Below are 24,668 nucleotides of genomic sequence, written 5' to 3'. Positions count from 1 at the left end.
AAAGGACCAATAGCACTGGTACAAATATAAAAAATGAAGCTACCGGTATTTGGATCAGAAAAGATCTCTAATCAATCTGTAGTTGAAAAGAGCAGCAAATATTTTTTGGTGACTTAATCCACAAATGATGACCTCGTTTACAACTGTCTGAAACCATTTAAAATTGTGTAAAGCTTGTTATCCCCTATCTTGGGCTGTAATTTATCTTTAAAATGATGCCTTTCTTGGAAGGCTGTCTGTAGAGAAGGTGGTGACATATAATTATAGCCTGCAGGACAGCTCTGTTTTAGATGCACTACAAAGTCATCCACAGAGACGTTTAACCTACTTTGTCATACATTGTAATCTTTTGTTTTGTTTATATGCAGTGCTGTTTTCACATGGACCAACTTACTAGTGGTGGTGGTGGAGTTGTGTGGCTCAGAGCAGGAGGCCCTGGACTTGGTTCCTCTAGTAACTAACGTGGTGCTAGAAGAGCATTACTTGATTGTTGGTGTGGTGGTGGTCGTGGACCCCGGAGTTATACCCATCAATTCCAGAGGAGAGAAGCAGCGGATGCATCTGCGGGACAGTTTCCTGGCCGACCAGTTGGACCCTATTTACGTAGCCTACAACATGTAAAGATCACAGACTCAAACAGCCTGAATCACCCACTTATTCTTTGACAAATTTCACGTAAAATACCTATGCCTGATGATAGTTTGAACTTTGTATTTTTTCTTTTTTTGTTTGTTTTAACTTTTAGTAGACCACAATCTGTCTGCATTTTTTATTAAAGGGAACACTGTGCTAATGTAGCATTATAAAGCAGATCACTGGATATTTAGCTACAACTTCACTGCAGAATCGACCGCACGAGTCCAACATGCAGTCTGCATTCCTGTGGCGCTGCAGGGGTTAAACGGGGGACGCACAGTGCAGGTTCACATAACTTGTATGTTTTAAAAAGTCTGCAATATAGATGTATTTAATTATGAAAGGAATTTTCACATCCTCCACATTTTCATTTCGTAGATGCTTTCTCATTCTACCGTTTGCATAACAGGGGGTAACGCGCATGCCGCTTTGGTGCTGCTTGGGTTAATGTAACATACAGTAATATGACTTTTTCATAAAGGTGCCACGATCAGCCTGCTTCAGGATAACGGAGCAATGTAGCAGGTCGGAAACGGCTGGGGCTCCAATGGGGGTCGGATAAAAAGAACAGGAATTTTACATTTTAATCCCCCCCTCCCCACTTAGATATGTCTTAAATGTAAAATATTCAACTTATATTTTAAATATGTAAATATTAATATAACAGATTTGCTTGTGATAAATATGGAATTGGTGTGGAATTGTTCTAGGGATGCAGTTGAGGGTTTTTAGCATTTTACTAGGTTTTCGATGTATAGAAAATGAAAGTGATAGACTGATTGTGTTCTATTCCATTCAGAAGTATTCTATTGCCTACTAATGTATGTTATATATATATATATATGCTGAATGTTTAATGAGCTAGTCTTTGGGAAGTAGCTAACTACTCAACTGTTTTTTAATCTAACATTATTCTTAATGCACTTTCAGTACTACCTTCTCTGCCATTGTGATGAGAGAGAATGCGTTTCTTTGCAATGGCTGGGTAATAGTGTGGCCAGATCTTCTTCATTCTTAACCAGCAGTCTGCACATACTCGCGATATTCATATACCTGCTGAACTCTCACATGTCAAGGACACCTCGGATCAAGAAAAGTAATGTGAATGCTGCACTGATTATCCAGAGGACCGCGGCAGTTATAGCCGGCAGCTTTTATTCTAGCAAATTCAATGTACGTCAGACACCATTAGCTCCAATGTTCCTTCTAGAGCTTTATATCAGGGGTCTATTATGTATCAAAATACACTCTGTTAAGTACTGAAATTGTTATTGCACCTCTTTCCTTTCCTGATTCACTAAGTACCTCTTATTTTGTGCTGTAACCCGTGGCGCTTGCATCTTTGCCACCCTGTATTGGTTCGATGTCCCGTAAGACCCTGGTATTGGAGCGAGTTGCGCAGTAGGAGTCGTGTTATCACATGGTTTGTGAGTAGGCAGAGATACATTTAGTAAGCTGACACAGACACCCACGTTATACCCTACAATATATTGCATTCCAAAAACAGATATTTGATGGCCGTATTTACATTTTTCATTAAAGAAAATGCTCATCCCAGAACATTTCTGAAATGTATGTGAAAACTACATTTTAAGCCAACCACGTAATTCACTTGTATATCTTCTCCTTACAAAGTATCATTCTGCAAATACTATTACAGCAGCTTGGTCATAGAGCACATGTAAGGCAGTCATTTCAGATTCCTAAAGTTAACAAATAGATTCATAGTTTTTTCCCCCGCCAGATTTTAAATACCTTCAGCTTGTCAAAGTAACAGAAAAATACCAATGGAAAAGGGAAATTTAGGTGCATAAATAGGCGATTTCCTTCTAAGGTATTGGCATATCTAAAATATAAACAACAAAAATGCCTTTTTATGGCGTATCCAGGCCAAATCTAGTGTAAGTATTGAGGTGCGTCCTCCACAGTTATCAAATTCCCTGCAAGACCAATTTATTCCAATGTGTTTTGGCAGCTTGAAAAGTTGGAGTAAGAAAGGGGTTGACCTCCTCACAGGCGAGAATATACTTTTCAGCAATAAAAGAAGGAACATTTAGAGATAAAGTCTTAAAAGTGACAGATCCACTCTAGTGTTATATCTGAAAATAAAACTATGACCCCGTACAATATTATCTGAGCAGTGATTCCCATTTTTTGTCCCATTATAAAGAAGAATGGTTACTGTGTCAGATGTATTTTTTCCCTGTTTTGTTTCCAAATCTGTTAGAACCACTTGCGCTCCAATACAGCACAATCTAGCACTTTACTGTGAGGAGTTTATTCTCTAAACAATAAGTTGTAGGTGAGATGAAAGATCACAAGTGACTGCATTCATTCTGTGTTATAGAGAGCCAGCTCTGGTGAGCAACTTCATGATGGTTGAGGTGGCCTTCATAATAGATGAGGTGCTGAGAGAACATTCCTCCTCTCAACACACCATGTTTATCGAATAAACAACTTTTTATTTGGCAGAAGCTAACGAGGGGGTGGAAAAGGCAAACAAGACTTTTACAGCCCAAATGTTTTATTAAAAAGAGCTACTGTGAAACAGTCTTCCGACTGGTCTTTCTTGATAATGCTAATTAATGTTGCTTGAGAATTCACCATGGTTAGTTCATAGAAGGCCTTTTATTCTGCTTGTGAAGTTTGATACACTGGTGATATACATATTAAGGCAGAGTTTAATTACAACACAACGAAAACAGTGATAGATATATATATATATAATATATACACACTATTGTTCAAACTTTGGGGTTGGACAATGAGGACATTTTCTAGCTGTGTAACTTAATTGCAAATTAAGCCTTAATTGATCAATTAGCCTTTTAAACGTGGATCACCCACGTTCACAGAACGTGCCATTGGAACACAGGAGTGATGGTTGCTGATATAGCGCCTCTGTGCGCCTATGAAGATATTCCATCAAAAATAAGCCATTTCCAGCTAAATTTAGAACATTAATATCTGTGCTGTATTTCTGATCCATTTCATGTTATTTTAATAAAAAAATATCTGCTTTTCTTTCAAAAACAAGGACCTTTCTAAGTGACTCCGAACTTTTGAACAGTAGGGTGTATATGTACACAAAAGCAATGCGTCAGTCTAGAATCTAACCTTTGCACATTAATACCCACCTTAGTAACGATCGTCCTAACGACATGCAACCTGCACCTTAACACTGTACAGTGTATAAATATATTTTCGGAATATTCAAGTGCATGATCAGTACAGTGTCTAATAACAAGGTGTTTGTTTTTATGTGCTTTTATGGCATGCACACACTATTGTGCCTCTAACATCAAGTTACAGATTCAAGTTGCACTATTATCAGGTGCTACATTTTTACTTTTGTCTTGATTCGGGTCTCGAACGTTGCCAGAGCTAGAAGTGCTAAAATTGCAGAAAAGGCAGATAATTCACTAAAATGTTACTCGCAGTCATAACAATCAATGATTTCATTATGAAAGGCCAGCGAGTTTCCCCAAAGAAACAGCGCAAAGCTGGCCGTAATGTAGCAGTATATTATGCCAGGTTAGGCGGAAAAGTCTTACTGAGGGTTCCCCCCTTTTAATGCATAGCTAAGGCGGTGAGGGAAAATATTTCAGCTCCCCTTTATCTACTACTACTATCTACTCCCCTTATGAACACAGCCTTTAATTATAAAAATATTTTATCCCACATTTTATTTTATTTAAAATATTTACTTATGGCAACTCCCTGTATAGGTAGAATTCCACATAAAAAATCTACACAAAGCCACTCTTTGTCAAGTTCTATAAGTGCTTTTTTTCTTTCAAGTAACGGATTGATCCGGGAATGCAGCTTTCCACTGTTTTAACATTTGTGAAAGTTTTTGATTTATTCTATGTATTTTTGTATAAAGTCTCTTTCTTATTTATTTTAGATTTTCAGAGGGAAAAAAATCCTTAATTAACAAAACTTTGTTGACTAACTTGGTTACCGTTTACTGTGATTTTTATTTGATATCCTATTTTATCCTTGTATAGGGATCAATGTCTTTGTCTCCATAAATAGGCATGAATTTTAAAACCCCTTCGCTTTTCTGATAGTTCTAGTTTAGTGGATAAAACATCTGCTTTCCGCATAATAGCGAGCGGACGTCCAGCTGCCCCTGGATGAATATGAAGACAATTCATCATTATTCCGTTGTCAACTTGTATCCTTAATTGATTACTTTCATACTCTTTACTTTTCTGCAAAGTGTGCAAAACCTAGTAACATGGAATTTGACAGCAGATAAGAACCCATCGTGTTTCACGAGCTGGGCATTGATCTGACTGTTGCACGTTGCTGTATCCTCTCTGTTATTAAAGTTTTGGGTGGGGATCCTCAAGGTCCCAGTAACGGTTGTCTCTCTCCCTCTATGATCACAGGTTAGCCTTTTGATAGATACATCTGCCAGTGACTGTGAGGGCCACCTGTGCTTGGTGGAGATGCGGGGAACATATGTTTCTGGGTAACCTTAACACCGACATTTAGTTACTCTGGTTCTCAAGATGTCTCTTGGGTCTCACGAAAGCACAGGTCAGCCTTTAGATTAAAAGTGATGTAACTTCATTATATCAAGAGAAAGATGAAACCTGACAATGCTTTGGGTCCACAGGACCAACCTTCTGAACATGGATCTTTATACCTCCTTATTATGTATCATCTTAATACCATACCTTTTAATTTACTATGATCATCAATATATGTATTGTTTGAGTGAGATGATCATTTGGATTTTGCGGTTGTTGTTAACTCATAATTTGTGTTTTATATATATATATATATATATATATATATATATATATATGGTTCATTCTAATGTTTTCCATTTGACGATAGAGCTTAGTTATATTTTAGGTTGACTTGTAACAGGGAAGCCCCTAAGAAATTTTAATTGTAACACTTGTTTACAAATTGAAAAATGTTGAAAACTTGAATGTTTTTGTATGCTGTTATTTTGCACCCCGAATTCGCCACTTGGAACATTTCCATTAATGTGTGTTTTGGCTCGAGACAGCTAAAGCTATTGTTAGAACTTAAAACAGTTTTTATACAAATCATGTGTGTGAAACTAGCGTGTTGCTTTCCCATTATGTGATTACATCATGTATGAAACAATTAACAGTGTATACAAAAATATGGTAAAATTCAGCTATTTTGACTTTTTTTTGTGTATTTTTGTCTTTTTGGGGGATGGGATGAATAAATGTCTTAGAGGAACTGACACATCTTTCGACGTCGCTAATTTAGAAGAACTTCCTATAGCTTGTATTTATGTGAGCATTCTATAAAATCTTGCATAGGGAAGCTGCGAGGTGTCTAATTTCCTGCCTTAGTGTTAATAATATTATTATTTATTGTTTTATATAGCACCATCAAATTCCGTAGCACTGTTATTGTGCCCTACCTTACGAAGAATGCCTGAACTATTCAATAACCATTATGCAGTGGCGGAACTACCGGGGTCGCTGCTGCAGGGGGGCCCAAGCCAAGGGGCCGCCCGAAATCTTTTTTAAGTTTTTTTGTTTTTTTTTTAAAATAAGGCAGGGGCGTCCAACATGCGGCCCGCGAGACCTCGAGGTGCGGCCCGCGTAAGATCGGCAGCCAGGGCAACCGATCTTACGCGAGCCTCACCTCAAGCCCTGCTACTTACTTATGGGAGGGTCTTCTGGACTGCACAGAGGAAGCGGAGTTCACGTGACATCCTACTTCCTCTGTGCTTTAGCAGAGAAGGCAGAGGGAGGCCGCGCCCCCTGCTGAAGTCTGTGAGCGGCATCGAGGAGCTGCAGTGCAGGTAAGGGGGTGGGGAGGGTGTTTGTGATTGAGGGAATGAATCTGTGAATGAATGATTATATGAATAAATGAGTGTGTGTGTGATAGCATGGATGTGTAAGTGCTGGAACCTAGGCATGATGGGACTGTGATTGCTGTTAGCAATAACACTCCTATCATGCCAAGTCAGCCAGTACATGCTGAAACCTGGCCAGCTTGCCCCCCTTGTGTAGTGATGCTGCCAGCAGTATGGGGTCTGCACTTACAGCCACCCTGTACCAGCATGTACTGGCTGACTTGGCATGATAGGAGTGTGATTGCTAACAGCAATCACAGTCCCATCATGCCTAGGTTCCAGCATTTACTGGATGGATGTGTAAGTGCTGGAACCTAGGCATGATGGGACTGTGACTACTGTTAGCAATCACACTCCTATCATGCCAAGTCAGCCAGTACATGCTGAAACCTAGCTAGCTGCCCCCCTTGTGTAGTGATGCTGCCAGCAGTATGGGGTCTGCACATCACTTACAGCCACCCTGTACCAGCATGTACTGGCTGACTTGGCATGATAGGAGTGTGATTGCTAACAGCGAACACAGTCCCATCATGCCTAGGTACCAGCATTTACTGGTTGCCTGGGTATGATAGGAGTGTGATTGCTGTTAGCAATCACACTCCTATCATGCCAAGTCATATTGCTAATTTTGTCCAATTGTGTGTTACCTACTTTTATTAAACATGTGAGTTTTTATTATTATTTTTAAAGGTGGGGGTCATTTTCCGTTTTGGTCCAGAATTTTCATTTTAGTTCATCCCTAGAATAAATCTAGGGAATCCTGAATTTGTAGTCGCAAAACTTTCAAGGCCCAGAAATCAGTGAGAGGAAGAGTAAAGGTTTTGTGTCATTTTACTTTATTTTAATCTGCATATTTTATTAAAGGCCATATTTTTTGTCACAGTGAAAAATGAGTGCGGCCCGCGCACGTATACAATTCTGATGAAGTGGCCCACTGCAGAAAAAACTTGGACACCCCTGGATTATGCCCTTTGTACATGCGCCCCTTTTTCTTTGATTTTTTTACAGATATGATTCAATATGTAAATTGAATTTGTTGAATTAGTTGAAAAAAAATTGTTGGGTAAAAATCATGTTTTTTGGGGTGGGGTGGGGTGGGGGGGGCCCTTAACAGATTCTCGCACCCGGGCCCTGAGGCGTCTAGTTACGCCCCTGCCATTATGGCAGCACTACATTAATAGGGAGGAATAATCATGCAGTTCCTGGGAACAGGAAGTTTACATAGCTGTTCAATTGCATATACATAAGCGGGGTTTGTAATGCGTATATAGAGTATCTCAATAGGCAGGCTCCATGTAAATATTACAGACGTGAGTATTGAGTCATTAACCCCTTAAAGACAATGCACGGTCCCTAAACCCATTGAAAACAACGCATTTTGAGCCCGTACATGTATGGGCTTTGTCATTAAGGGGTTAAGTCTGTTCCGGACTGCCGAAGCACAACACAGAAAAAAATGGGGGCATTTCCGGGTGAATGACGAGTCTGTGCCAGCAATAAAATGATTCAGGACAGAATAAGCAGTAGGTAGAGTATACCCAGTGGACACGGAAGAAATCTTTTTTATTGAGCGTCTGTGTTCCCTGCTGCTGCAGTCCTCCTGCACTGAATGTAAATTCCCTGTCTAGTGATCGTGTCCCAGCCTGTCAATGTCTCTTTGTTATGACATCATATTGAAATCGAGTGATCATAGCCAAAACCCGTCAGTCTAGACTGTATACGGACGGACAAGTATTACAGAGAAGTTTCAGTTGACCTATAATAAAATTGGTGTCTTCATTTATGTTTGAAGCAGATATGACTGCAGATTTCGGGTCTGGTTAATGGTGTAGTTGAAAAAGGATCAGTTTGCATATCTATTGTCTGAATTTGCAACAAACATTCGCATAAATGAATAAGGACTGAGGTGTTGATGTGGGAGTCAAATCCTTCCCCGTCTCCAAGAACACCCTGCGGGTGAAGTCAGTCGTGATTCACTTAAACCAATGGCTTAAGCCAAGGTGTGAAACATCTGCCTCCTGTTTGCAATCACCTTATCTGACCACTTGTGAGGCAGCCCTATATATTTGTAGACCCCACTTGGAAACAAGCTTGCTTGGAAATGTAGCTGCTGTGACCTCTCCCCACGTGGACTCTTCGTAAGTGGACAGATAAGAGTTACACTGGAGTTCAACTAGAGGGAAACTACATATCAAGTACCACGGAAGAAAGCAGGTAACACACATAAGGGCTTGCTTGCTGCACTCCTTCCCTACTATGAACCCATACATGTTTCTATGTCCTCTTCCCCTTGACAAACCCTCTACAGTCCACTTAACTCCATCCCATCTATCACCCCACCCTAGCTCATATGCCGTTCTGGTTTCTTCATACCCCAACAATACTAAGCACTCACAAGTAAAGGCATCCAATGCCCACAAATCACATTCCCATTTGTTTTACCGCTGAGCGCCTGTGGAGAAAGTCTTGACCACCTGAAGACTTCACTACAAATTCATGCTCTGCTCCTATACATCGGCCCTCCATCTCTCTAAACAAACATATTTCATTTCATTAATCACCTCTTTCCCATAACCCTAAATGTCCATTCTCCACATTTAACACCCTTCTCAGACCCACAGCACCTCCCTTGCCCTCCAACGTCTCTGCCAAAGCTTGCCACCTGCTTCAAAAACAAAATTGACATCATCAGGGATAGCATCCTCCCCCATAGTGTCAATCATATGGTACCTCAACCTCCCTCCTCACCTCAATCCATTCTTACCTGCTTCAGCCCAGTTACACCACTCAAAGTTTCCAAGGTCCTGTTGTCTTCCCACCTCACCACCTGTCCCCTTGACCCTGCACCTTCATATCTCCTACAACTCTAGTGTCCTTACCCCAACCCTAACCCACATCTTTAATCTATCCTTGTCCTCTGGTGTATTCCCATCCTCATTCAAACATGCCATCATCTCCCCCATCCTAAAGAAACCTTCACTGGATCCCACATTCCCATCAAACTACCATCCAGTTTCACTTCTCCCACTAGCTTCCAAACTGCTGGAACGATTAACCTACAATCAACTAACAAACTTTATATCGTCAAACTCTCTACTTGACCCTCTACAATCTGGTTTCCGTCCACAGCATTCAACAGAGACTGCACTGACTAAGATTACTAATGACCTCCTCACAGCTATAACGAAAGGCCAATTCTCACTGGTTGTTCTCTTGGACCTCTCAGCAGCCTTTGACACAGTCGATCACCCCCTTCGCCTACAAACCCTCCATGCTCATGGCATCCGTGACATGGCTCTTTCATGGCTTAAATCCTACCTTTCTAACCATAGTTTTAGTGTCTCATTTACTGGAACTTGCTCCTCTCCCCTACCGCTATCTACTGGTGTTCCTAAGACTCAGTTCTTGGGCCTTTGCTATTCTCCATCTACACTTCTTCGCACCTGAAAAACATCTCCCGAATCTGCCCTTTCCTCACGCAAGACACCACCAATTTACTAATCCGCTCCCTTGCGATATCCCGCCTGGATTATAGCAACTGCCTACTAACCGGTCTCCCACCTTTCACCACTTCAATCCATCCTCAACACTGCAGCTAGATTCATTTTTCTCTGCCGCCGCTCCTCCACTATGCCGATCACTTAATTGGCTCCCTATACCCTTTAGAATCAAATTTAAACTTCTAACCCTGACCTATAGAGCCCTCAACAACTCTGCACCCCCTTACATCTCTATCCTCCTATCCAAATACACCCCTACCAGCCCTCTTCGCTCCTCTCACGACCTGCGGCTTTCTTCTACTGTTGTTACCTCTTCCCACTCCCATATTCAGGATTTCACCCGCGCCGCTCCCCTCCTGTGGAATTCCCTTCCCCGTTCCGTCAGACTTTCTGCCTCGTACGTGACTTTCAAAACCTCTCTGAAAACCCACTTGTTCAGGGAAGCGTACAACATTCCTTTACAGTGCTCCCAACCATCATCCTAATCAAAGCCATCTGAACAGCTTCAACACATCATTACAACCAGATCAACTCATCCCCATCCAAGCAGTCCTCTCCTTTTGTCTCGCTCCCCTCAACCACCGACTAGATTGTAAGCTCACAAGAGCAGGGCCCTCTTCTCTTTTGCACCAGTTTGTTATTGTATGTGTTTATAAATTGTTCTAAGGAATGTAACAGCGCTGCGGAATCGGTCGGCGCTTTATAAATAAATGTAATGTAATGTCTGATTATAGGGATCTGCCTTTCTGTGTCATTCACACGCCTCTCATCCATGACGTATTGGGCCAAACATTTACCTTTGATTATCTATGTAACCCAAACTTGATTTGCTGTTATAGATTTGTCATATGAATTTTAATTAGAAATTTGCCAACTTTGTTAATTTGTACGAATGCCCGAAAAGTAGGAGCCCAACGAAACTCGCAAAGCAGAGAGCTTTTGGATTTCATTTTATTGCTTCATTCACTCTCTCTCAACGTCTCCCTACGTTCTTCACCAACCACTTTCGTGTCCCTGTTTCATTTTCCAATGCTCTGCTTCTTGTCTTGACTCGTGTTCTTCTGTCTTCTTCTCCCAAATATCTGCTCCATTAACCTGGCCTCCCGGAGCGCCTCCGCTCTTTTGCGGAAGTACTCCAAGAGGCCAGAGCAATGCAGACGCATTTGCAAAAAAGAGTGTAGAAAATCTTTTTTCGGCTCATCTGTCTGCATTATTCTGGTGTAATACTTCAACAGGTCGATTGGAGGGATGGGGGAGAGGCACCACCTTGTTGGGGAACTTCTACACCAAGCCACAATAATGCAGACAAATCCACGGAGAAAGAGAAGCATTGCCCAAGAGGGTGGGGGAGGGTGTATGAATGAGTATGCGTGATTGAAATGAATCTGTGAATGAATGAGTATATGAATGTATGTGTGAGATAGCGTGAATGCGTAAGTGGGGGGGGCATGGCACAGGGTGGCTGTAAGCTATGTGCAGACCCCATGCTGCTGGCAGCATCAATACACAAGGGGGGCAGCTAGCCAGGTTTCAGCATGTACTGGCTGATTTGGCATGATAGGAGTGTGATTGCTGTACGATTGTACAATTTAGGTGTGTTATTTACTTTCATTAAAAGTGTGGTTGTTTTATTTTTAAAGGTGTGGGGGTCATTTTGGGTTTCGTCTAGGTGAACCCTGAATTTTCGGTTTTGGTCCAGAATTTTCATTTCGGTGTATCCCTAGAATAAATAGAACTATTTCATTTTTACTTATCCAGAATCCTCAATTTGTAGTCACAAAACTTTCTAAGCCCGGAAATCAGTGAGAGGAAAAGTAAAGGTTTTGTGTCATTTACTTTATTTTAATCTGCATATCTTATTAAAGGCCATATTTTCTCACAGTGAAAAATTCTGATGAAGTGGCCCACTGTAGAAAAAACTTGGACACCCCTGATCAAGAGGGTGTTAAGGGGTCTCATCCAAGAGGTAGAAGTGTCGTTGTTGGGGATGAACCAGCCGCACTAGTGTAAATGTTGTCTGAAGGAATGAAGCTTCTTAAGTCCCCTTTCCTCCTTCACACAGGCGAGCGCCAAAGACTCCATCAAACCGTAATTCATCTGCGAAAAGTGTTTTATGAATGATGCTCGTTAATGGAGTCACCGGCCCAAGAACGGCTGCTGTTTAATAACATTACAACAGAAAAAGCGTCACACAGTCACAGACATGCAGCTCCCCAGAAAAACAACCAGTGAATATGGCCATTGGCCATGTATTGATTACCCCCCCCGGGACCGACAGCAACGGACATCCCCTCCCCCCGGCACCGACAGCAACGGACATCCCCTCCCCCCGGCACCGACAGCAACGGAGAATTCTGCGCTTTAGCTGGTGACTCTCCAGGGCCAGTTATGTCTCTGCCGAGATATCCACGAAAACCCTCAGTACTCGCCCCGCCGCCCACTACTCCATCCGGGCATTCAAGCGGAAGAGGAACTGACTCCCGCCTCTCATGAGCCGCACGTCACCATGGCAGTGACGTCACCGAGCACGCTGACGTCAGCCAGTGGCCTACCGGACGTCGCCCAGTATCTCCCCCACTCCAGTGCTGGTTAGGCTGATCGGTGTCGACAGGACTCGTCACGAGTGGGTTTGGCTGTCGCTAGCGGCCCGAGTGTAAGACGTTCTTCCTGTGACGGGATCTGGGCAGGAGGCGGCTCCCCGGGGGGACCCGAGACGTTCACCCCGGTGATTGGCTGGAGCAGGTCACTGATCTGGGAGTTCAGAGGACGCAGGTAATTAAAGTAAAACAGCTTGAGCAGAGGAGAGGCAGAGCACAGGGCAACAACACCAGGACAGGGTATCCCGGGCAATAGCAGGAGCTGTGTATATACTGCTGGCCGAGTTTGGGAAGTGCTGCTTCTTGTGTAACTTTTTCCTCCACAGTCTTATTAAAGTTACTGTAATTGTATGTGTGCTCCGTTGGAATGATTGCGCCAGGGTGACGCTGCCGTGCTGGTGTGTGTTCGGGCGAGGAGCCCGACTGGGACACTCACAAGCCTGCTAGGCTACCGTACACACGCCTAGGCTACGGTACCGGGTAGCGCTGAAAAGCCCTGATGGTCAACGGGTGGATTATCTGTTTGTATTCCGCTGTAGTAGGAGCAGCCGCTGGGGGAAGATATTTATGTCGCTCCCACCTATGAGCAGGTGTGATAAATAATTAACCTCTTGCGTGCCAGAAGCGAGAGTAACACTTAAGGCGATGCAGTTATATTAGTACATGCGTTACGGGAGCAAGAAGAAACATAAGCCGTTCCGCTGAAACTCAGCAATTCTTACAATCCATACATTTAAAGGGTCTGACAGAACTAGAACCAACTGAGACAAACCGATACGCCACGTACAGAGAGTCTGATGCCCCCGACACCCATGTTATAGAAGAATGAACATTATATCACCTTTATATTATATTATAATACGCCATGGAGTTCTCAGCCATGCTGGAAAATCTTTTTTATCCCGTGATCGGAAATATCACTTAATCTGCCATCAGTGTCCGTGAAGCACTTCCAATGAAATTGGGGGGGGATTCCTGTGACCGATTGATCGCTTAAGCAGCCAATCAGTGGCAGCAAAGTGCTCCCATTCAAATCATTGGGAAGATTTTACACATACGTCATGTGTAAAATACATTGTACGTGAGTACGTCATGTGCATCTCCGGCAGGGGGATGGGGAAAGGGGCAAATGCGTTTGGGGGAATTCTGCAGAATTGATCCGTTTGCAAAACGTGACCCCGGAGCAACAGTATGTAATAAACTGGATATGATTTATTATTACTATTATTGTTTTATATAGCGCCATCAAGTTCCGTAGCGCTGTACAATGGGTAGACAGGACATAACAAGTAATATGTAACATAACAATTTGACTAACAGAGACTACAGGTAAGGAGGGCCCTGCTCAAACGAGCTTACAATCTAGAGGGATTTAGAGTGTATTACACAATAGGTAAAAGTGCCGTTGTTAGGGATAGACCAGCCACACTAGTTACAATAATCAAGGTGGGAGATAATCAGGGCATGGACAAGAGCCTTAGTGGCATGCTGTGTTAGGAAGGGACAGATGCGGGCAATGTTTTTAAGATGGAGACGACAGTTTTTAGAGACAGACTGAATGTGGGGGTGAACAAAGGTCAGAGTCAAGGGTGACACCAAGACAGCGAGCATGAGGAGACAGGGAGATGATGGCACCATTAACATTGAGATCAATGTCCTTTTAACCATGTTACTGCTCTCCAGGTAGCATCTTCCGAGTGCCAAACAGTTTGTATGCTTTATATATTTAAAGGTGATGGACGAGCTTGTCTATTACATCATATTACAATATATATATATATATCCCCAGGTTCTGCTGGTACTTGGTATGATCCTTTGGGTTTATAAATATATCAGGTACAGTTAAAGAGATTGTGATGTTTTACTTATTGGGAATAAATCATATTTGAGTTACAGTTAACACCCCAAAACCCTCAAAACTTCAACTGCAGCACTGTACAGTGTATTAAGGAGGAGATGTGTAAGACCCTGGCTGGGACGGGATAACGCAATTTATTACCGTTAAAATTACCGAGAGCCAGCATTGTAAATGCTTTTGAAAGCAGCGTGAGGGGATTATTTCCTACGTGTAACGTATACCCAGTTGGAATGATGACATGTGCTTGGATGCATCATCCGTCGCTCATTAGCTCATTTGCATGCTGTTCCAGGGGCTGATGTCATGCGCTGGATGGGGGAGGGGGTGATCTAAACATGTATTTAAAGATACCTTGCATTTGCCAGGTGAAGTCACCAGCACTCATGAATTATTTTGTGTTATTCCTATTTTAAAACAAATATGTAAAGAATGTCCAATTTTTTTTTTACTGATTTTCAGTTTCCATCATATAACCTGGCAGCCTTGATGCAGCCTCCTGTTAAAGAATTTGGCTATAGTGTTTTGGAGAACCTCCATCTCCTTCATGACATGACCTCTCAACGGTATACACTTTCACGCTGATGGGGCTTGGAGTTTTTTTTCTATATCTCTATGGTAACAGATTAATTTATGCTTGAGCGTGATGTTCAGCAGGAGTTAGGCACCCAGCAACTCCCCTGATGTTATGGGACTATATGTAGCATCATGGGAATCGTAGTTCTAAAACATCTGGGTAGATACTGAGTCATTAACCCTTCTCTGAAATCCATCGTAGACCCACAAAACAAAGACACTGTTGCTGGCTCTTGGGTATGATGTCACAGATGTGACGTTTTAAACATGATGTTTTCCTAGATTACCACCTCAAGAATAAAAACAAACCATACAACCGCATTGAACAGTATTTAGTCTTTGTGGTCATAGCAAACGAATGTATCTCCATGTTTCGTAGATTTCAAGGAATTCTAAGATATAAATGTATATCTTTGACTTTTCTCCCAGCCACAATAGTCCAAGTTTAAAGGGGCAGTCCCATTGAAAAATATATTTTACTCCTGGAGCTTAACCCCTTAAGGACCGGGCTCATTTTTTCTTTTTGTACCCTGTGGGACCGAGGTTTTAACACTTTTGTGGTGCTTGTGTTCAGCTGTATTGTTTTTTTCAGGACAAGATGGGCTTTCTTCAGATACCGTTATTTTGATCATATCATCTTATTTACTATTAAAAAAAAAAATGGTGAAAAATTTAAAAAAAACACATTTTATGACTTTTATTTGAAAAATCTTTTACTCACCTAAAAAAGCAAGTAAAAAAACTAGCTAAATAGATTCTACTACTTGTCCTGAGTTTAGAAATACCCAATGTTTTTGTTTTTTTGCTGCTTTTTTGAAAAACTAGACACCCCAGGCTATTTCAAATGCTGTTATTTTAACCCTTTCCATGCAACAATTATACAACTACACTTTTTTTTCCACACAAATTGTAATTTAGTTATAGATATACAGGTCCTGGTATATGTTACTGTCAAACACCCCAATGTGTTCTCAGGAACATCTCCTGAGTACAGCGATACCCCACATGCATGGGTTTGTCAGATTGTTTGGCTGGTAAAAGGCTACTTTTGGGGCAACACAGACATTTAGCATCTGGTCATTCTGCCTCCATCTCCTCTTTGGAATATCTTTGAAGCCAGTTAACTCAATTTAACCCCATCAAACCATATATTTTTGAAAACCAGACACCCCAGGGTATTCCAAATGTTGTTATTTTAACCCTTTTCATGCACCGATTATACAACCACACTTTGTCAAACTTTGAAATAGTAATCTTTTTAATTTTTTTTTTTCCACACAAATTGTACTTTAGTTATAGATATACAGATGCTGGTATATGTCACTGTCAAACAACACCCCAATGTGTGTTCAGGAACATCTGAGTGCAGTGATACCCCACATGCATGGGTTTGTCGTGTTGTTTGAGATTTCAATTGCCACATTTGGGAAGTGCGCTTTTTTTTCTCCATTTTGGTCAATCTGTACCTATGCCCTATCTTTGAGCTCGGCCACTCCAATTTACCCATCAAGCCCCATTGATCGCCTCCTAAACACTTTTAAAACGGGCGTCCGCCGCCATACAATGTATGGCGGATGTTGATGCCCCGGGGAGGGGCCAGACATGGCCCCCGATGCCGATCTCGGTGTTACTGAATGCCTCGACATCGAGGCATTACAGCAACGCTGTTAAGGCGAAGAAAGTGATCATTGATCACTTTCTAAGCTTATTTAATTTAGTGACGGTTCAGGACCGTCAAAGGTCGTTAAGTGACCGTTTTTGCGTGACGGTCCTGAACCAGCAAAGGTCGCGAAGGGGTTAAGATACAGTGCTGTATACAATGATTTCAAGCGGCCAATCAGTGACATAAAATATTGTCCCATGGTGATTATTTTATTTTTCTTTTAGCAAATTACTTTTATATGCATTATATGTTTTCAAAATCTGTACGAGCGACTCTTTTGGTCGCCGGTAGGGGGCTTGTCTGACATCAGCTAATGAAGAGCAGCTGCCCTTCATTGGTTGATGGCAGAGGAGGCCCCTGCTGGTGACCAATAGAGATGCTCGTATGGCCCTTTAAAATCCTGGCGCCAAAGCTGCTATGTACTGCGTTAACCCCATATTAACCCCTACTAAAAAAAGAAAAACCGAACACGGGAACGGGCGAATATTCGTGGAATACAAAGATTTTTTTCCTGGTGCCCAAATCCAGTAGTTAGAGTTTAAAATTTTATTCTATAGAAGATTTTTACTTTATTTCCCATAAACCGTCAGCAATACGAGGTAGGAAGTTGTAAGGTGTGTTTTGCACTAAGGTTGGTGTACATGGAGTTCCTCTGCAAAGCGTATTATCATCGTACATATCTTAGGGCGAGGCAGCAATGTGAAACACGTCGCTAGCATACACTGTAGCTCTCATACACTGCCTCAAAATGCAGATGCCCCTTTTGTGCTGCGTTAAAGGTGGCAGAGCAGTGACAGAAGCAAACAATTGGTATGATATTCACAAACATATATCTCCCTCTTGTATACATGGCATATAAGCTGATGTGTAGTGAACACTTCAATGTTTCCACCGTTCTTGGGTGAAATCAGTACTTGCTGCCTTCGCTTGTGTGGAATGCGGCTTACGTCGTTTGCTTTGCTCGCGCTGGTGGGATAGCTCGGTGGGTAAATACCCTGACTGCCGAGTCCGTTCGTGCCTCAGGATCACAGGTTCAAGGCTTGGCAGGTTCGTAAGTAAGTACCATCGATTGGGAAATAATATTGGCTTTTATGCAGCTGCCGATTAGGTTAATTCAGAAAGCGTGCATTAAAAGCACTTTGAGTCCGACTGGGGTAAATACTGGTTGTTATTTCAGGACTTACTTCCCTGTACAACAGCGCAGTGTAAATCAGATACACGTTTGGCTTTTCGTTTGTAGTATGACCTGTATCGCTATCTGGTGTTTTTTTTCACGCTTGCAGTAAACAATATGTCTTGCAGTTTGTTATGGAAGAAGTGTCCCAAGGAGGGCAGCATAGATTGCAAGAATACCTGGACTAGCAGCATTATCTGCTTACCTGGTCATCTAGACTCACTCAGTTCCTTCAACAGGTATCTTCCCGACAATACGTAGTTACACCACAGCAATGTTAGCATATTTTAATGTTTATGATTTGGAGAAGGATAATTATTTCAAAACTGGCATCCATTTTTTGTTTGTATATGCTTCTTGGCATATAAATATATACACACACCAACCAGCCATAACCCGGCTGGGCGGCCAGGGCTCATTGATGCACATGGGGGGCGAAGGCTGGCCCGTGTGGTAAAATGCCACAGCATAAGAACTGGACCACGGAGTAATGGAAGATGGTGGCCTGGTCTGATGAATCATCTTTTACATCACAGGGATGGCCGGGTGCGTTGTTTACTTGGAGAACACATGGCACCAGGATGCCGTCAAAAGGGGGACCTACACAATATTGGGTTATGTTATGGTTGATCAGTGTATGTGTGTGTGTGTGTGTGTGTGTATATATATATATATATATATATATATATATATATATATATATATATATATATATATATATATATGACTTATGAGTCTTGTGCTGCTTGCAGTTATTCTAATAGCCTATGTGTATTTGTTTACATTTTCACTGATGTCTAGAACAGCTTTGCCCTGGCGGTTTTACTTAATGTTACACAATGTATTGATGGAACTGTTCTCCGAAATTGCTGGCACGAGATTCCTGAGCCAGAATAACATTGCTGCTTCATTCCTTTGTCTTTAACTAACGTACTTAAATAATATCATGCTGATCTTTTGCTCAGGTGAGCCAGCCTGTGAAGTATCAGATGTATTAACGCCAACCTTGAAGAATTCTTTTGCTCGTCTGTCGAAAGATCGCTGCGTGAAAAGGACAACTTTCCAAAAGGTGAAGAGCGTTATTCCATTATTTTCCGTTCAGTGGTGATCAAGAAGCGCTGCTTGAGAGAAATTTCAGCCGTTCCCTTAATTTGGAAAGTAATGCATTTGTGCCATGAAAATATCAATCATAATGCAGAGCAACTAATTTTAAGTTTCACGTCTAGCTAAATGGTGGTGATTTTCAACCGGGTCGTACCCAGCTGACATGGTCTCTTTTAGTGACAGACTGGCAAGTGATGCAGTTCCAAGACATTACTATGTTTCCATGTGATCAGTCTAGAGAAACCGAGGTGTCTATCAGCATTCATCAGACGGCGCCCAGGAGCATTATGATTGACTTATACTCTTATATTTACCAGCCTGTTGTTGTAAAGCAGAGTCTGTCTGTATGGATGTATGCACGTGAACGGAGGCATATTCTGGCTGTGCTGCGTTACAGGGGACGAATTACCATATTGCCATATTTGTCTGTTCAAATGCATGTTTCCATATAGATAAATTATGCCTTCTCCCAATACTAAGTGGTAAGCTTCCTCCTGGGAATACAAATCTCCAAACCCTTTATTTGGGGTTATAGCATTACTAAAAGAGTTGTACTGTATTCAATGAAAAGAGTTTGCTGCTGAATCAAGCTGTTTATTACATGCAGCGAGGCTGCTACGTTGATTCTTACCTTTAAATAGCTGGTGCTCATGGTCAGGGTGGGACATTTCCATTAGCTGATGACCGGTAAACCGTAATGCTGACTGCCAGTCAGGCTACAACAATAAAAGATCGTATATTGGGAGCAGATAAGCAGATGTAACTATTCCTATCTCCTGTTCCAGATGTCTGTAAGAGGAGCGACTCCCCTCACCGTGATGCTGCCAGGGGAACAGGTCCAAGTTCAGGGGGTCATCCAGACAGCCCAGTCTTCATCTGTAATACATTCTCCTCAGGTACCTGCATCTCAGGTAAATCTGTGTGTATATAATATATATGTGTATTATTATTATTCAACCTTGCATGACCTGGGTCCTTCACCATAAATGAGTTCAGACTTGTTGTTTTTTTTAGTGTACACATGTACACATGTTTAGTGCACACATGTGATTATATAATTCTGTGTTAGGGTATCAAGGTTTTTGAACACTTTAAAAAATATATATATATTTTATGCTTCATCTGTCGTCAGCATATGGCAGCCCAATCTGCCGTGTACCAGCAGGGAAATATCCCCGTCAGTGGAAACATGCCATAGCTATTCTGAAGAAGGTTCTTTAGAAGGTTGTAATACATCCTGTGGTGCAGAAGGGGTACTGTAGATGCACTTTGTTGTACTAAATGAAACCACATTTTTTACAGGCATCATCTCAGTCTGACAGTGAGGACTCCCAGGATTCATCCGACAGCATCAATTCCTCCCAAAAGGCACATGGGAATTTGGTGCGTCGGCCATCTTACAGGTGAGTTGAGCCCAGCATTCCATGGCATAAACGGGGATGCCCACTTAACGAGGCGTGCGACCCGGTGGGTGATTATAACACTTTAATATTAAGAGACAGTGGAGTAACTTTAATGGGATGGAAAACTTGGTATATGCTGAATGGTGTAGTTAGGGGACATAAAGGTGCCTACACCACCACTCTTTCTATCGCACACCTAGGAGTGTAGGTCCCCGAAGGAGATGGCAGCAGAGGAGTTGTTTGTGGAGAGACGGAGGAATGTGTTGCAGGCTGTAGGAATGAGTGTTAAATATACTATGATTTACAGGGGGTAGAACAAGCGCAGATCCGATATAAGGGGTCAATAATGAAAATAAAGTAAAACAGGCATGATATCAATTAAATAAAATGCCACATAGCTCTAGCAGGACCATACTGGGTTATCTAGTACAGACAGGAGCAATGGGTCAACTTGGCACAGAAAATAAAATACAGATTACTATAGAAGTCCAGTCTGTATAACTTTCTGCAGTGGTCTCCACTCTGACTCTGCTATACATTATTACAGACCGCCCCGGGTCCTACCTGCGCAATAACACAAGTACAGAACGGTTGGGTATATTTATGTGCGCAATATTTCTTTTTGTCCCCATATAGAAAAATATTGAACGATCTGTCCTCAGAAGACGGTGCAGACAGGAGGCGAAACGACGATAGTGCGGGGGTTTCCTCTGTTACATCCATGTCTCCTTCCACAACTATATACCAGACAAGCAGTGGGCAGTATGGTTTGTACACTATGCTATGCACATAAAATCCATGTTTTCCAACAATTCACGTTTATAAAATGTGCATATCTTCTCCTAGGGTTAAAAAAATATCTGTAACATTCAGACAATATGGCAGCTGCAGCTTCCACGTTGGTGTCATTTAACCCGTTAATGACCAATGATGTGCCTGGCACATCATCGCATTAAATGAGTTTCGCCCAAATGTTCACACCGAAATCTTGTGAACCGTCCAAGTGCCCCATATACAATATGGCGCTGGACGCCTGCTTAGGAGGTGATCAACTAGAATTAGTGCATGGAAAGAGTTAAAACACCAGCATTAAAAATACCCTAGGGTGTCTAACTTACCCCATCAAACCATATTTTTTAAAACTAAATTGCTTTGAAATAGCAAAATACTATTTGTACATATTCCCCTATAATTTGCAAAATAAAAATATAAAAAATTGTCTATTTCTAAACTCACGAATCTATTTAGCAGTTTGTTTCATTGCCTTTTGTAGATGAGTACATTTTTTTTCAAATAAAAGAAACAGCATTTTGTTTTTACATTTTTCACCATATTTTATAAAAAATATTTTTTATAGTAAATTAGATGATATGACTAAATAATGGTATCAAAAGAAAGTCCTGAAAAGAAAAAAACAACAATATATAACTTGTGTGTGTACACTAAATGATAGAGGAGACAATCACAGCTAAACATGAGCACCACAAAAATGTTAAAACAGCCATTGTCACTAAGGGTACAAAAAACCCCTTGGTTTTTAAGGGGTTAATAAAAGCAGGGGGCAATTGACTAACCATTGGTAAACACTTTCTAGCTGGAGCTTCCAGTGTAACACAAGTGTCCATTGTTTTGGACTCGTGCATAGGGCAGAGAATGATGATTTCGGAAATAATACCCACCTTCCCTGTTCAGTATGATGTTACGTTTTATAATGTATGTGTGAATCTGTACTGGAACCAACATATTTCAAAGAAAATATGTACACTATCTGTTGAACACGGTATCTTTAGTACAGGAAAAGTAACATAAACATATATATATTATTTTTCAGTGACTTTTGCAGCCAACGGTACTCTGCAGTTTGCCGGCACGGATGGGATGCAGGGTCTGCCACTGTCGGTGGCAAATGCTGGCAGTAATCAGGCGGGTACAACCATCCTGCAGTATGCCCAGACCTCTGACGGACAGCAAATCCTTGTACCCGGCAATCAAGTGGTCGTGCAGAGTAAGTATTAACATCAGTTGTGGCTGTGTATTTTATAATCTGGCTTTTAAAACTTTGCCTTTGTGTTTTTAGCTGCATCAGGAGACATGCAGACATACCAGATACGAACCACGTCCACCACCACCTCCCTTCCACAAACCGTAGTCATGACCTCCCCTCTCACACTGTCCTGCGGGACAACAAAGACCGATGATCCGCACTTGAAACGTGAAATAAGGCTAATGAAAAACAGGTAAGCCCGTTACCATTAGAGATACATTCTGCATATTTTGTATTTCTGGTCAGAGCCAAAAGGTTATTATGTCTTCATATACAAATTGCTGTGAATGTTTACAACTGTGAACGTCCATCTTCCTTCCTATGTCTTTGAAATAAAAATGTCCCTTTTTTATACCAATGGTTTCTTTAAAAATGTCAAATTCTAACATGACTCTTTAAACTCGCTGTCCCACCAAAGACAGCGGTGATGCTACGTTGATAAACCTTTACCTTCAACTCTAGTATGGTTCCCAATGCCCTTAATGTTCCTGTAATCCATGAATATTTACAGCAACGGTGTATAACGTCTCATTTTCAGGGAGGCTGCCCGGGAATGCCGTCGGAAGAAGAAAGAATATGTTAAGTGTTTGGAAAACAGGGTGGCGGTTCTGGAAAATCAAAACAAGACTTTAATTGAAGAACTAAAGAGTTTAAAGGACCTCTACTGCCACAAAACAGTTTAAAATTGTTTATTTTTTTTCTTCCTTTTGAACTGTATTAATTTTAAATGAGATAAAAAAAAACAAAAAACACTTTGGTTTCTTTTATACCAAATTTTTCTAAACGTATATAGAAAACTTATGTGAAAGGTCAAAGATGAATCTATTTTTTTTTCTATCTAGCCCTCACTGTGGTTAAGAGACAATAAACGCTGCGTTTCGCCATCATACGTTGCCTATGTCGGGAGTAAAAACATATTTATGAGTTGTGTGTTGCAATTAATGATTTCCTACAGTTAACGAGTAGTAGCACGAGGCATTGTTAATTGGCAAGTCCACCGAATGGTCAGATAATGACAAATAGCCGCCTGTAACTGTAGGTTTTTATGTTTTCATTACTTTTTTTATTACAATTTTATGTACATATTTGGCTTCGTTCTGTTAGCCCCGGTTTTGGAGTTAATGCTTATTTTGCTAGATGTAAAACGTTACAAAAAGTTTCGTTATTTCATCAGGCATCTATAATTTCCTGGTTATGTTTAAGTTGTTTGTTTTTCTCATCTATCTATTAGGGTTAAAGGGGGTCTTTTGCCAATTTTATTCCAGAGGGCATCCTTGGCACATGCATTATTTGCCACGAAGTGCTCTTTATACATCAGGTTTAAACCAAATACCGGTTAGTTGGTAAAGTTGAACAAAAAACATTGTAAAACTTCTTCATATTTTTGGCTACTGGGTGTGATTTAAAATGATATAATAAATAGTGTGATTATTTACATAATTCATGTGTACGGGTTTTTTTCTTCCTAATAATAATAATAAGCACAGCGCTCTGTTGAAGGGCAGCTACACTATCCCCAGCACGATTATGCAGAATGTTACATATGACTTTTAGATCTGTTACTAAATCACTGGGGATAAACACCCATCACAAGTGATAAAACGCTAAATAAAAATGTTACTCGTATCAGAGCCGCAAAAGCTATGAGGTAATAAGAGGCGGCTGCGTAGTGCGAGGACATTAAATACATGAGCTTTCTGTGGACGTTGCATTTATAAATCATAATGTCTTCTACTTGGCTAAAAGGGATCTCTCTACAATGTGTGTTATCGGCCCCTCCGGCATTCGTTGTGTGGCTAGGAAGTTAACCATGCAGATTTTTGTGGCGGCCCCTGGGTCACCTCTCATCCTTCGTTGGATAGCATTATCGAGGGGCTCGACACCAATAAGCTGCATGAAGGAATCTGTTTAACGAAGCAGGTGCAGCGTGGACTGTTTGGAGGTGATGGGTTCTAAGAAACGCGGGGAAATAAATGTACGCGATGTGTTTTCCTGTTGTTATGGGCGCTATAGCTTCATGAGTTTTTCTGAGAGAAGTGCATAAAATTTAGAAAAAAAAATATAAGAGGAGAGGTAGATCTGCATTGGGGTAACTGACAGAAATAACATTCCTCTTAACCTTCCCTTTTCAGACATTCAGGATTTTCTTTTTGGACACTGCCCTACTTTTGTGGCACTGCGGATCATGGGCTGGTTGGAGAGATAATCCCAACTCCTCACCCAGCCCAGGAAGCTGTAAAATCAATAGTTGTAGTT

At 41.4% G+C, this 24,668-nt stretch overlaps 2 protein-coding genes across 2 annotated transcripts in view; both read left to right on the top strand.

Moving 5' to 3' along the window:
- Positions 1–621, top strand: part of LOC149285261 (disco-interacting protein 2 homolog B-like) — an 82,751-nt gene extending 82,130 nt beyond the window's left edge. Inside the window, exon 38 of the mRNA XM_089495612.1 lies at positions 369–621. Coding sequence (XP_089351738.1) covers positions 369–621 — 253 coding nt within the window. The remainder of the gene's footprint in view (positions 1–368) is intronic.
- Positions 622–19,750: 19,129 nt separating this feature from the next.
- LOC149285260 (cyclic AMP-dependent transcription factor ATF-1-like) lies at positions 19,751–23,095 on the top strand. The gene is made up of 6 exons (XM_089495547.1): positions 19,751–19,876; positions 20,268–20,368; positions 21,005–21,135; positions 22,200–22,373; positions 22,446–22,605; positions 22,951–23,095. The coding sequence occupies exons 1-6, from the start codon at positions 19,751–19,753 to the stop codon at positions 23,093–23,095; spliced, it is 837 nt and encodes a 278-aa protein (XP_089351673.1).
- Positions 23,096–24,668: the final 1,573 nt, after the last annotated feature.

The sequence above is a fragment of the Sceloporus occidentalis genome, unplaced genomic scaffold (assembly GCF_023333645.1).
Source record: "Sceloporus occidentalis isolate IW3139 unplaced genomic scaffold, rSceOcc1.0.p SCAF_82, whole genome shotgun sequence".
NCBI lineage: Eukaryota > Metazoa > Chordata > Lepidosauria > Squamata > Phrynosomatidae > Sceloporus > Sceloporus occidentalis.
This window is presented reverse-complemented; position numbering and strand designations above follow the sequence as displayed.